Genomic DNA, 14,100 nt, shown 5'->3' on the forward strand with positions numbered 1-14,100 from the left:
TTGGAAGGGACCTCAGGAGGTATCTAGTCTAACCCCCTGCTCATGGCAGGACCAATCCCCAACTAAATCATCCCAGACAGGGCTTTGTCAAGCCTGACCTTAAAAACCTCTAAGAATTCAGATTCCACAACCTCTCTCGGAAACCCATTACAGTGCTAGTAACACCACCCTCTTAGTGAAAAAGTTTTTCCTAATATCCAACCTAGACCACCCCCACTGCAACTTGAGACCATTACTCCTTGTTCTATCATCTGGTACCACTGAGAACAGTCTAGATCCATCCTCTTTGAAACCCCCTTTCAGCCCCCTAATAATTTTTGTTGTTCTCCACTGGACTCTTTCCAATTTTTCCACATCCTTCTTGTAGTGTGGGGCCCAAAACTGGACACGGTACTCCAAATGAGGCCTCACTAATGCTGACTAGAGGGGAATGATCACATCCCTCAATCTGCTGGCAATGCCCCTACTTATATCTACCACTCCTCCCAGTTTAGTGTCATCTGAGGATGCAGTCCACACCATCCTCCAGATCATTAATAATGGCACAGTGAGGCTAGATCCTTACTATACTATCTATACTATAAGGTAAAAGAATACAAAATTAAACATTGTTTCTCACACTGGGGCTCCTGACCCAAAAGGGGGGTCACAAGCCTATTGTGGGAGGGTCACAATATTCCCACTTCTGCGCAGCTGCTAACGGTGTTGCTTACCTTCAAAGCTGGGTGGCTGAAGAGCGGCGGCTGCTGGCCGGGTGCCTAGCTCTGAAGGCAGCACCACTGCCAGCAGCAGCGCACAAGTAAGGGCAGTATGCTATGAAAACATCCAGGAAATATGCTATTCATGTCACGACCAACCGTGAAAAATGTGTTATTTCTCTGCAATTTAAGTAGACCCCTAGTTCTGGAAGAACCTCAGAAGGCTCAGCAGTTTAGGTTAAGATTTGAGGAAGGACCCAGGAGTCTAGCTGTTTATCCAAAGCTACCCTAACCTCTGGTGGTTTCTTTATTCCACCCCCCTCTCAATAACCCCCGGACTTCAGCAGTTTAGCAGGAGCTTCAGATGAAGGTTGGGTGCTAGGGCTACTAGAATTCTTTGAGGGAGTCAACAAGTATGTGGACATGGATGATCCAGTGGATATAGCGTATTTAGATTTTCAGAAAGCTTTTGACAAGGTCCCTCACCAAAGGCTCTTAAATAAAGTAATCTGTCATGGAATAAGAGGGAAGGTCCTCTCATGGGTCAGCACATGGTGGCCGGTGACCCAGCCATTGGGGGAGGCTAGCCCCTGGCCCCTCCCCTTGTGCCCAAGGTCCTTCCATCCCCTTCTGCCCCCCTTCTTCTGCTCCCCTCTTTTCCCCCTCCCTCGCAGGAGCCCAGAGCACCCACACCGGGGTCCCTAGCCCCAGCTCCAGTGCTTCTGGCAGCCGGGTGGCATGGCTGCAGCTCCCCCAGCCCTGGTCTGCCCAGTGGCAGCGCTCCCAACCTCAGTGCGCTGGTCAGCGCGGCCCCAGCACCAGCTGCCCTGAGTCCCTGCAGGAGGCAGGCCAGCCAGCCCTAGCCAGCCTGGGCCAGCCAGAGCAGAGCGCTGGGAAACGCAGGAGGAGCAGAGCGCTGGGGGCAGAGCATAGGTGGGGCCACGCTAAGCTGTTTGGGGAAGCACAGCCTCCCTCTGCCTACGATACCCGCCACCCATGGATCAGAAACTTGTTAATAGGAAACAAAGGGTAGGAATAAATGGTCAATTTTCAGAATGGAGAGAGGTAAATAGTGGTGTCCCCCAGGGGTCTGTTCTGGGACCAGTCTATTCATTCGCAGATGATACCAAACTACTGAAGATAGTTAAGTCCGAAGAAGACTGCGAAGGGTTACAAAGGGATCTCACAAAACGGGGTCACTGAGCAAGAAAATGGCAGATGAAATGCAATGTTGATAAATACAAAATAATGTGCATTGGCAAACATAATCCCAACTAGACACATAAAATGATGGGGTCTAAATTAGCTGTTACCACTCAAGAAAGAGATCTTGGAGTCATTGTGGATAGTTCTCTGAAATCATCCACTCAATGTGCAGCGGCAGTCAAAAAAGCTAACAGAATGTTTGGACTCATTAGGAAAGGGATAGATAATAAGACAGAAAATATCATATTGCCTGTATATAAATCCATGGTACACCCACATCTGGAATATCATGTGCAGAACTGGTCGCCTCATCTCAAAAAAGATGTATTGGATTCGGAAAAGATACAGAAAAGGGCAACAAAAATGATTAGGGTATGGAACAGCTGCCATATGAGGAGAGATTAATAAGACTGGGACTTTTCAGCTTGGAAAAGAGACAACTCAGAGGGGATATGATAGAGGTCTATAAGATCATGACTGGTGTGGAGAAAATAAATAAGGAAGTGTTATTTACTGCTTCTCGTAACACAAGAACCAGGGGTCTCCAAATGAAATTAATAAGCAGCAGGTTTAAAACAAACAAAAGGAAGTATTTCTTCACACAACGCACAGTCAACCTGTAGAACTCCTTGCCCGATGATGTTGTGAAGGCCAAGACTATAACAGGGTTCAAAAAAGAACTAGATAAATTCATGGGGGATACGTCCATCAATGGCTATTAGCCAGGATGGGCAGGGATGGTGTCCCTAGCCTCTGTTTGCCAGAAGCTGGGAATGGGTAACGGGGGTTGGATCAGTTGATGATTATCTGTTCCATTCATCCCCTCTGGGTAAGGTGACCATATTTCCCAAAGAGAAAATGGGACACCCCCAGCTGCTCGGGCTGTCAACCATCCTGGAACCTTGCCTCCCCCCATGCTGGAATGCCTCCTTTTGAAAAAAACGTCAGGATGGCTGGGACAGGGCTTAAAAAAGAGATTGTCCCGGACAAAATATGGTCACCCTACTTCTGAAGCATCTGGGATTGGCCACTGTTAGAAGACAGGATACTGGGCTAGATGTTCTTATGGGACAAAGGCCAATATTTCCGAAAAGGTTCCTGGCTGTTACTTTCCTGGATGACACTCTTCCCTGGTGTAACCACACAAAGGAGCATGGAGTTAGAGCAGAGCTGAATTTGCTGTACGTGTACTGAAGCCTAGGCAGACTCAGTGTGAAGCCAACATGAGCAGAGGAATTTGTAGTGATCAGGATTTTATCTGTCTATTACCTATGTCAGGTATTTATAGGGCACCAGTCACCACAGCATCTGGGCACAGAAAGGTAAAGGGATAACCCTAGGTAACTGTTACTATGGTTAGATTAGATCGACAACATATTTGTAATGAGAGCTCTGCCAGTAATCAGTAATGTGTTTTGCAGACAAAGTCCCTTTTGATTATCACTAGCCAAGTGTCACTTGCAACTTACTCTTCCACATGCAACAAAAGTGACCCTGGGTCATGACAGAAAGAAGCCGAGTGGCTTTTATTGCCTGCCTTTGGCATGCGGCTGGCCTGCTTTCCCTCCCTGGAGCATTAGTGACCAGTGCAAACCCAAACACCCCTCCAGTACAAATGCCAGACCCCCAGGCACACTCCTCCTGGGGAGCTTACCCACCAGAGTGCATTGTGAAATCCTCCCCTGCTGACCCAGTGGAATGCTAGGCACGTGCCCAGACATGTATACTGTATACGCATTCCCTGCATTCCTGCGAGATTGCGAACATATGGCCACCATCCTCCCCGGGAAGCATTGTGATGGGCTGGGGTGCAGGGGAGCACACACATTCCTGTATGTGCTGCACTTTTTTGGGATTCAGCAGGACTGTGGCACAACGTGGCACTATAAAGTCTTGCAATTCCTTCCCTGAGTTAAAGGAACACCCCGCATGGGGTTTGAATTGTGGGGACTATTTCCCTGTGATTGGATCAGTGGCCAGTTCACAATGGGTTTTCCACAGAAAAGTAAATGTAGCAACAAATCCCCTGCCAGTCTATAGCAATGTTCAGCTGAGGACCTCAAAAGTACTTTCAGGATCTCAATAATTTCTTCCTGTCAATGGGAACCAGCCTTCAGTGAGATTTACTGCCCTGCCTGTAACTGAATTCCCTTAGGTGGTGATTTCTCTCTGGACAGGCTTTTGCAGCACCTAGGAAGGTTCCTTCAGACAGACAACCTGAAGGGAGAACAGCCCAGTGCCTCTCAAATGTCTCCTGATGTCAAAGCGAGGCTGGCTAATGCCTTAGCACAGCACAGCTTTATGTCGCGGTGTTCTCTACAAACAGAGAAAGAGGAGAAATGAGCATATCTATGGGGATTCGGGGGAGTGCTAGCTCTAGGGGACTGAACCGTGGCAAAACTCCCATTGACTTCAGCAGGAGCCAGACTAGACCCAGTGAGAAATGGAGACAGTGAAATGGTATGGGGTGTGTCTACATTGCAGGAGGTGATGTACCAAGCTAGCTTTGATTTAGCTAGCACCACTAACAACCGCAGTCAAGCCATGGCAGCAAGTGCTGTATAACTTTGCCCAGGACCCTGGTGGCTAGCCAGTGCTGCTGGGACTTCACTGCTATTGTTATCTGAATTAGCTAGATCAAAGCTAGTGTGGTTATGACTACATGTGCACCTCTGATTGCAGGGTAGACATAACGTTAGAGTAGCTGCAGTGAAATTGGCTGAACGTTCAGTGCATGCCTCGAGGCGCCTGGACCATTTGCAAAATCAAATACATTCAAATATTTGTGTTGGCAGGAATTGTTGGTTTTTCATTACTTTGAAAAGTTGGGGAAAACCAAGCGAGTGGCTACCAGCAGTGATTACAGAAGCAGTGATGTCTAGTGGTTTGAGCAGAGGACGGGGGAGCCAAAATTCCTGGGTTCTAGTCCCAGCTCTGCCACTGAATCACTGTATGACGTGGAGCGAGTCTCTCTCGCCCAGCGTGTCAGATGGGTCTAATAATGTAGCCACCATTTGGGAGTGTGGTGAGGCCGAATGGATGAGAGTTTGGAAACGGCTTTGGGACCCAAGAGTAACGGACATCTAGACATGGAAAGCAGCATTAGGTGCAATGCTCTTAAGCAGCTAGTGCAGCACTTGTGAAAGTACTGGGGCACACACAGCTTGAGTTCTGCAATATTCATTCCTGAATGGGACTTTACTTTAAATATTGGAGAGTCTGTCTGGGAGCCATAGAGCAACCATTGCTGACTGTCATGATGTTATTGCAAGTCACATGGTATTTGGGGTTTTCTTAAAGCCCCAGTTCCTGGAGTCGGGTCATTTGTGAAACTCTCGGCTATTTTTAAATTATGATTGTTGTCCCTCATGATTGCAGAGAAAAGCTGGAAAACATGGTTCCTAAAGGCTCAAAAACCAAAAGGCAAAGAAAAAGACGAACACCCGGAGGCTGAAAGAGAGCTGGCTGCAGACATGCCATCTGAACCAGCTGGAGCCTTTCTTGCTGTGGCTGCCTGACAAAGGGTCAGGGTGCATTTCTACACTATGAGGCAGTTTTGACCCACAGTTACTCCCATATAACAGCAAAGGCAGTTCCACAGGAGGAACTGAGAGCAGAACTGGCATTTCCAGGCAAGCTGGGATAAAAAGTAACATGACACACGTGCGGCACTGGACAGAGAAGCCAACTTTGCAGAGGCTATTCTCATATTTGTGGAAGTTTTGGCAAATGTATCTAATTGCACTGAGGAGATGGCAAAGCAATCCTGCCCCTGCCATCTCAGGGACAGAACCACCAGCTTTCGTGCAGGTTCCTGTTGCACCCAATTCCCTTCCCTTTCATGTGTGCACATGTCATGAGGTGAGCTGCAGAGTGGATAGAGGTAACCCACAGGGAGCTCATTTTCCACAACCAGCCACCAACCGCAAATGATCAATGTGACAAAGCAGCCAAGCCAGACCAGTATGTGCTGGCCTGCATCCTGCAGCAGATGCCAAGGTCCTGGCAATGCAACCCAAAGCTGGCCCCAGGGGCCTGGAGGAGTGGTGTTTCCCACACAATGGGTCCTCAGCCCCCTTGTTCAGACTGTGAGAAGGGAAGAGTGTGCTGTGTGGAGAGTCACTAGTAGGTGAATGGCTGTAGTGTCAGTCATTTCCAGAAGCCCTGAATACATCTGGCAGAGATGATCATGAGCACATGGTAATATACTGATCCCCGACAGCTCCCTGCTTTCTGGCTATCTGACTGGTGCTGTTGGTTTCAGATGCCAGAGCTGCCCAGTTCTCCACAGTTTAGTCCTTTGTACAGGTCTGCTGGGAACCCTGACCAGTTTAGTGTTTCTCTGGCTCCTGGCTCATTGTGGGGTGGGCTGCACATGGAATCAGAGAGCAATCTGGGTGCATTCAGAAATAGCTGTGGCATTAAAGGCTTCATGATCCCCTTCTTTTTCACGGCTCCTCTCCTCATGCAGATTCCTGGGGGCCCACAGGGCTAAGCCAATACCTTTTTGCCTTTTCTATTTTGAATAATTCTCAGTGTTCTTGTTTAAGTGCTTTGAGTGTGCAGTTAGTTCACTGTGTGGATGACTTGGGGCTCCCGGGGGTTCACTCACATTGGTCACAGGGGTCAGAGAGCAAGGCAGGGGGAGGGAGATGCATTTTTGCGATTCCTGACTCTCCAGTGTATGACCTTCAGATGTCATCTGAGCCTACCTGAAACAGCCAGACATTTCTTTCTGACACCCAAATCATGGCCTAAGCCAATCCTTTTAGCGCAGCACTTTTATTTCCTACATAAACATGGCTAACAAAGAGTTTAATCACCAGGAACAGTCAGCAGTAGATGGACTTTTTGGCAAAGTATGTCATGAATGCTTTGTCACAGTGAGAACTGGCTCTGAGAGATGCCCTGCTGGAATTCACTATGCCAAGATGGCTCACTGGGTAGCAGAAATTACAAAGTAATTAATTTTCTTTCAGCACAGAGGGACAACGAGGAGCCCTTCAGTGAGAGCACGGCTGGGGTTTATGGCCTTTGCAATTCTTGCTACGTTTAGAACTAGAGCAGGGCAAATAATGTTTTTTTCGGTTCACTGGAAATTCCAAAAAATAGGGAGGAAGAAATAGTCTCAGGTTGAACTGAAACCAAAGTTTTTAGAAATTTTTGATGAATCTAAAGTTTTAAAAAATTCATTGCGAGTCAAACAAAACATTTTGTTCAACTCAAAGCAAAATGTTTCATTTAGAGGTGAGCATTTTAAAAAGTTTTTTATTTCAAAAATGTTAAATTTAAGGACATTTTGAAACAAAAAGTCATTTCAAATAGAAAAATTTTGTTTAAAAAAATGAAATGTTTTGAATTTGGGGAAATTTTTTTTAGGTTTCTTTTTTATCAAAACAATAGGGTAAAATCTCACAAATTTCACAGAATGGTCTGGTGATGCCGAATCTGCATTTCTCACTGGGAAAAAATTTCGTTCAACAAGTTTTGCACAGCTCTACCCAGAACCTGTAGTGCTGGCTCCCAGGACACAAACTATTTCACGACAGCTTACGGAGCTGGTTCGGTGCTTGGACATAGATATTCAGCATCAGGGTGGGACTGGCAATCATCTGATATTCTCTTACCTCCACCAGAGCCGCAGTTGGGGGACAGCTGCCCATTGGAGCACGTGCACATATTCGGCCGCGAACAAAACCCATCGCCACAAGAGTTCCGGCAAATTGCTGGAGAGAGACAAGCAGAAACTGAACAGTGTTGCCCTGTGGTGCCATGCACTATGGCCTGCTGTCAGAGTTTCCAAGGCCTTCTGTGAGCATCTAGTCTGACCTCCTGCAATACACAGGCCAGAGACCTGCCTCCCAAATCCCTAGAAACACAGCCAATGCCCTTAGCTTCCAGCAAAGGCCTGACCTGGGGTATCTGGGCTATTGGTGCTACGGCATGAACTAGGGTTGCCAACTTTCTAATCGCACAAAACCGAACACCCCTGACCCGCCCCTGTCCCGCCCCTTCCCCAAGGCCCTGTCCCTGCCATGCCCTTCTCTGGGGCCTGAACCCCCCTCGCTCCATCCCCCCTCCCTCCGCTGCTCGCTCTCCCCCACCCTCACTCACTTTCACCCGGAAGGTTCAACCAGGGGGTTGGGGTGCAGGATGGGGGTGAGAGCTCTGGCTTGGGGTGCAAGCTCACAGGTGGGGCCATGAATTAGGGGCTTGGGATGTGGGAGGGGGCTCGGGACTGAGGCAGGAGGTTGGGGTATTGGGGGGGGTAAGGGGTGCAGGCTCCAGGAGGGAGTTTGGGAGCAGGAGGGGACGCTGGGCTAGGGTAGGGGGTTGGGGTGAGGGAAGGGGTTTGGGGTGCGGGGTCCTGGTGACACTTACCGTGGCTCCCAGGAAGCGGCCACCAGGTCCTTGCAGCCCCATGGTTCATGGGCGGCCAGGGAGGCTCCGTGTGCTGCCCTTGTGCCCACAGGCACCGCCCCCACAGCTTCCACTGATCATGGTTTCCAGCCAATGGGAGCTGCGGAACCAGCCCTCAGGGTGGAGGCAGCGCGCAGAGCCTCCCTGGCCACCCTGCACCTAGGGGCCTCAAGGACCTGGCGGCCACTTTTAAGAGCTGCACGGAGCCAGGGCAGGCAGGGAGCCTGCCTTAGCCCTGGGCCCCACTGCGCTGCCAGCTGGACTTTTAACAGCCCGGTCAGCAGTGCCGACTGGAGCAGCCAGGGTCCCTTTTCAATCAGAGGTACCAGTCGAAAACCAGACACCTGGCAACCCTAGCGTGAACCTGCTCACAGTGAGGATTAATATTCCTCTAAAGAAGATTAAAGCTTCCATGGCTGCTGGAAATTGCTGAGCAGCACATGGGAACACCAGCCTGAGCAGAACAGCAGCTGGAAAGGTTGCACTAGCCCCCTAGGGCTGACAACCTTCGTGGGGATGCACTCTGACCGAGGGGTGAGGGGGCATGATGTTTCCTCTGGACCTAACCCTCCCAAGTCTTGTCCTCGCATAGTTCCCCCCTCCCAGTGATGGTTGGGACTGAAGACACACACAGCACCAGTTCTGCTGGTTTCAGGTGTTTGTCAAAGACTATTGTGGTGACAATTTGCCTTGGGCCAAGTTTAAAAGTGTTGTCAAGTTTTCTGTCTTTCCTGTGAACATTTCAGATCCCTGGGGGGTGGAGGAGCGTGTATGTGTAACTGAGACCTCCTTCATCTGTGAGACCGTGGATTAGATCTTAGGCCTTGGCAGCGCTGTGAAGTGCGAGTGTAGTCGCGCCGCCAGCGCTGTGAGAGCTCTCCCAGCGCTGTATGTACTCCACCTCTCCGAGGGGAATAGCGTGCAGCGCTGCAGGCACTGATTACACTGGCGCTTTACAGCGCTGCACTCGCTGCGCTCAGGGGGGTGCAAGTGCAGCGCTGTGAATTGCCAGTGTAGCCAAGGCCATAGAGTCACAGAATCATAAATTCCAAGGCCAGGAGGGATCATCGTGATCATCTGCTTTGAACTCTTGTATCACACATGGCAGAGAACTGCCCCAGAATAACTTCTAGAGCAGATCGTTTAGAAACACATCCAGTCATGATTTACAAATTGTCAGTGATGGAGAATCCACCGCGACCCTTGGTAAATTGTTCCAGTGGTTAATTACCCTCCCTGTTAAAACTTTACACCTGAATTTGCCTAACTTCAACTTCCACCCTTTGGCTCATGTTAGACTTTTCCCTGCTACACTGCAGAGCCCATTATTCAATAGTTGTTCCCCCTGTAGATACTTATAGACTGTAATCATCACCCCTGAAATCTTCCCTTTGTTAAGATAATAAATTGTTGTTTGAGTATATCACCAGAAGGCAGTTTTCTAATCCTTTAGCCATTCTCGGGTCTCTCCTCTGAACCCTCTCCAATTTATCAGCATCCTTCTTGAATTATGGACACCAGTGCCAAACACAGAAGTAAATTAACCTCTCTTCTCCGACTGGAGATTCCCCTGTTTATGCATCTCAGGCATTAGTTTTCTTGGCCACAGTGTTGCACTGGGAGCTCATGTTCAGCTGATTTTCCATCACAATCCCCAAATCTTTTTCAGAGTCACGGCTTCCCCAGATAGAGTCCACCCTCCTGTATGCATGGGCTCCATTCTTTGTCCCTAGAGGGATACATTTACATTGAACTGTATTAAAATATATATTGCTTTCTTCTTCCCAAACTATCAAGTGATCCACATCGCTCTGTATCAGAGACCTGTCCTCTTCAGTATTTACCCCCCACCCACCAATTTAGTGTCATCTGAAACTTTAACTGTGATGATTTTATGTTTGCTTGCAGGGCACTGTTAGAAATGTTAACTAGAGGAGGGCCAAGAACCTTGCCGAACCCCACTGGAAATACACCTGCTCAGTGACAATTCCCCATTTACAGTTATGTTTTGAGACCTCAGTTAGCCAATTTATAATCCATTTAAAGTGTGCTATGTCAATTTTATATCATTCTAGTTTTTAAGCAAACCGTTGTGCAGTACCAAATCGTAGAGGAGCCCAAATATATTACACCAACACTAATATCAACCAAATTTATAATCTCATCAAAAAAGGTGTCAAGTTAATCTGACAGAATCTATTTTCCATGAACCCATGTTGATTGGCATTAATTATATTACCCTCCTTTATTTTTTTATTAATTGTGTCCCAAATCAGCTGCTCCATCATCTTGCCCAGATGAAGGCAGGCCTATTATTACCCAGGTCATTCTGTTTATCCTTTCTAAAAATTAGCACAACATTAGCTTTTTTTCCAGCCTTCTGGAACTTCCCCAGTGCTCAAAGACAGATTGAAAATCAGCATGAATAGTCCAGTGAGCTCCTCAGCCAGCTCTTTTAAAACTCTTGGAAGGAAGTTATCTGGATCTGCTGATTTTAAAATGTCTAACATCATTGGCTTCCATTTAACATCCTCCAGAGATACAAGTGGAATGTCAAGAGTGTTCCCAACATATGATGAAACTATATCAGGGACCTAGCTAGGGTCAACTGGAGCTCTATCCATTGTTTTCCATGCCCGACCCCCTTCCCTCTCTCCTTTGTGGGAGTGCTGCTCTGCCCCCACATCAGACCAGGGAAGCCAAATAGCATTCTGGCAGTATTGTTTCACCTGTGTAAGCAGAGATTGATTAGAGCCCAGCAAGAAGCTCTCATCTCTGTGTGTTTTATAAAAAACGATGACAATGTAGAGTTCCCAAGGATCAAGAACCCAGATGGCATGTGTTACAGCTCTACAGGGCATCAGCTGGCAGTGCTGAGTGTCACTAACCTCACATGCCATTAAGCCACTATTTGGCTGGGAGTTCCCTAGCCCCTGAGATATAAGCAGCATTAAATCTGCTCCTGGTATCATCAGCAGAATTTTTTCAGAAGCACAGGACAGCTAAATTAATCAGCAGGATTTCCTGTGGTGAGGAGAATTGTGGGTTTTCTTGTTTGTTTTAATCCTACTTTCACCAAACCATGCTTGGGTGAGAAGTCTCATTCCTTCATTTTTAACTCTTGAGTGACCTTGGCTCTTTGTTTTCTCTTTGTCTTTGGTGAGTAGTATTCATATTAACTACACGCAAAACCTACTTTAAAAGAATATTATTAAGATTGCAAAGTCAAGCACTTAAAAGTTAGGAAATACCAGATGTAAGGTGGTCTGTGCAAGCCTCTGTGTAGGCATTATGGTACAGTCTTTATTTACATGACCAGAACTATGTTTTCTGCAGGACTGCTGCCTCATTCAATGCACAGGATGTATGGTGCTCACTAACTGAGCAGCTAGTCAATATTTTGTTTTATTCTCGTTGGTCAATATGTAGCCCCAGGCCTTATTTGCTGCAGACTATATACAAACCCTGATATGAATAGAGAATTATTAATTTCCTCATGGGCTTTTCTAGGGTTCTCATCACTATGGTAAGGGATTTATTTTCACAGCACCCCTGCAAAGTGAAGGGGGTGAGATTATCCCCATTTCACACATGGGGAACGGAGGCACAGAGAGATTAAGGTCACAAATATCCACTAATTTTGGGAGACCAATTTGGACCTGATTTTTCAGCGTACTTAGCATTATCTAGCATTTTATATGTCCGAAGCCCAGTTCCCATTGACTTCAATTGCAGCGCTCAGCACTTCTGCAAATCAGATCCCATGGTTCCAAGTCAGGCACCCGGAAAATGAGGAACACACAATGAGGAACAAATGTTGGTTAAGTGACTTGCCCAGCACCATGCAGGGACTCTGTGACAGAGGCAGGGACAGAATCCAGGGCAGCATTCGACTGCCTTAACTGTGAGACCATCCTTTCTCTTCCTGCATCCCCTGCCTCTTTTACCGCACACCTTCCAACTTCTGCACCAAATGAGGCAGAGCCCTACAAACAACAGCCTCCTTCGCTATCCAACCCTGATTCATCCCCAGAGCTGGGAAAATAGTGTGTGACCATGTAAATTGTAGGCTGCATCATAACACAGACACAGAAGGGGACCAGACTGACCACCAGCACAGTTATTCTGGTATGGCTCTGCCAGTCTAACTTCCCCATGGGGACATTCTATTCCTCAGTCAATATCAATTCAGTGTTCACTCTGGGGGAATCTGCCCCCTACCGAATCACCAACTACGTACAGCACCTGGAACATGGTGGAATTCCATGTTCCAGGTGCTGTCTTCACCCAGCTGTCGCTAGCCTAAAAAGTGTATGTTATCAGCCCATTTTGCCACCTTACCATTCACCCCATATCCTTAGATAATACCAGTCCTAGTACAGACCCTTTTGGCACCCCACTGTTATATTTTTGCCATGAAGAAAATTGACCATTAATTCCTACACTTTGTTTTCTGTCTTTTAGCTGGTTTTTGATCTAGGATAGAACTTTGTCTTTTGTCCAAAGACTAATTAATGGAGCTGATCAAAACTGGGATTCTGTTGATAAAAAGTTATTTCTGATGACATTTCTCAGTGGGAAATAATGAAATAAATTAAATGAAAATGTTCAAATTGGTGTTGTAAAACCAAAACTAATTCAAAATGGCAGAGTGGGGGAAGGAAAAATGAAATCGTGTAAGTATGTCAATCTGTAGCTTTTCAAAGTTCAAAAATTTTGAAAGAAAACTTCTTGTTCTAAAATTTTTGCTAGAAAAAAAGTGTTTTCAACCAGCTCTGCTGATTAGTTTCCTTACTAGCTTCTAGTGAGGGTCTTTGCCAAGGGCTTCTTGAAAGTCGAAATAGGAAGATAGAGTTTCCTATACCAGATCAGCTGATCTACCTAGTCCAGTGTCCTATCTCTGACAGTGACTAGTACCAGATGATTCAAAGGAAGATGTAAATCCCTGATAATAGACAATTTGTAGTGACAATGTGTCTTTAGATCTAGGCACCTAGTTAATGTCTCTTATAAAAATGTCTTCCTCCAAGGAAGCAGTTTTAAATTAACTTTTCTTGCTTGGGAGTCACCTTTGGGGACAAATGTGCTAGAGCAGGAATCCAAACTGTCCGATTTAAAGGCCACAGTGACAATTCTGCAGGAGTCTAAGAGCCATGCCTTATTTCTATTAAATGGTGCAGATTATAACCACTCATCTATAATCATCCTGCAGAGACTACACACTCCAGCATTCAGTACTCCTGCTAAAGCAGATTAGGAATATTCATTTCACCTGCTGCGAGGGTGGATTGTGTATTTCATCACTGCAAGGTAGCTAGTTTCCTGGGAGATGCCCTGTGATGTCATTAAAAGGGAAGTCAATACTCACGAACAATGCACTGATTTCCTCCTGGTAGCGTTTTCCATCCAGGGCAGCAGTAAGAGTGGAACCTTGAGCCGCAAACATTAGGTCTGTCATTTAGAAAACAAACATTTAGAATCAATTTTATTCTCCATTCTCTGCAGCTGGAGTAGCCAACAAAGTTCCATTGTCATGTTAAGTATCAGAGGGGTAGCCGTGTTAGTCCGAATCTGTAAAAAGCAACAGAGGGTCCTGTGGCACCTTTGAGACTAACAGAAGTACTGGGAGCATAAGCTTTCGTGGGTAAGAACCTCACTTCTTCAGATGCAAGAAGTGAGGTTCTTACCCATGAAAGCTTATGCTCCCAGTACTTCTGTTAGTCTCAAAGGTGCCACAGGACCCTCTGTTGCTTTTTACAGATTCAGACTAACACGG

The 14,100-nt window shown here is 46.8% G+C and overlaps 1 protein-coding gene across 1 annotated transcript in view; it reads right to left on the reverse strand.

The window, feature by feature from the left end:
- FBN3 (fibrillin 3) overlaps positions 1–14,100 on the reverse strand; it is a 272,873-nt gene that overhangs the window by 216,814 nt on the left and 41,959 nt on the right. The window contains 2 exon segments of the mRNA XM_034754983.1: positions 7,532–7,630; positions 13,693–13,775. Coding sequence (XP_034610874.1) covers positions 7,532–7,630; positions 13,693–13,775 — 182 coding nt within the window.

The sequence above is a fragment of the Trachemys scripta genome, chromosome 22 (genome assembly GCF_013100865.1).
Source record: "Trachemys scripta elegans isolate TJP31775 chromosome 22, CAS_Tse_1.0, whole genome shotgun sequence".
In the NCBI taxonomy this organism is placed as follows: Eukaryota; Metazoa; Chordata; order Testudines; family Emydidae; genus Trachemys; species Trachemys scripta.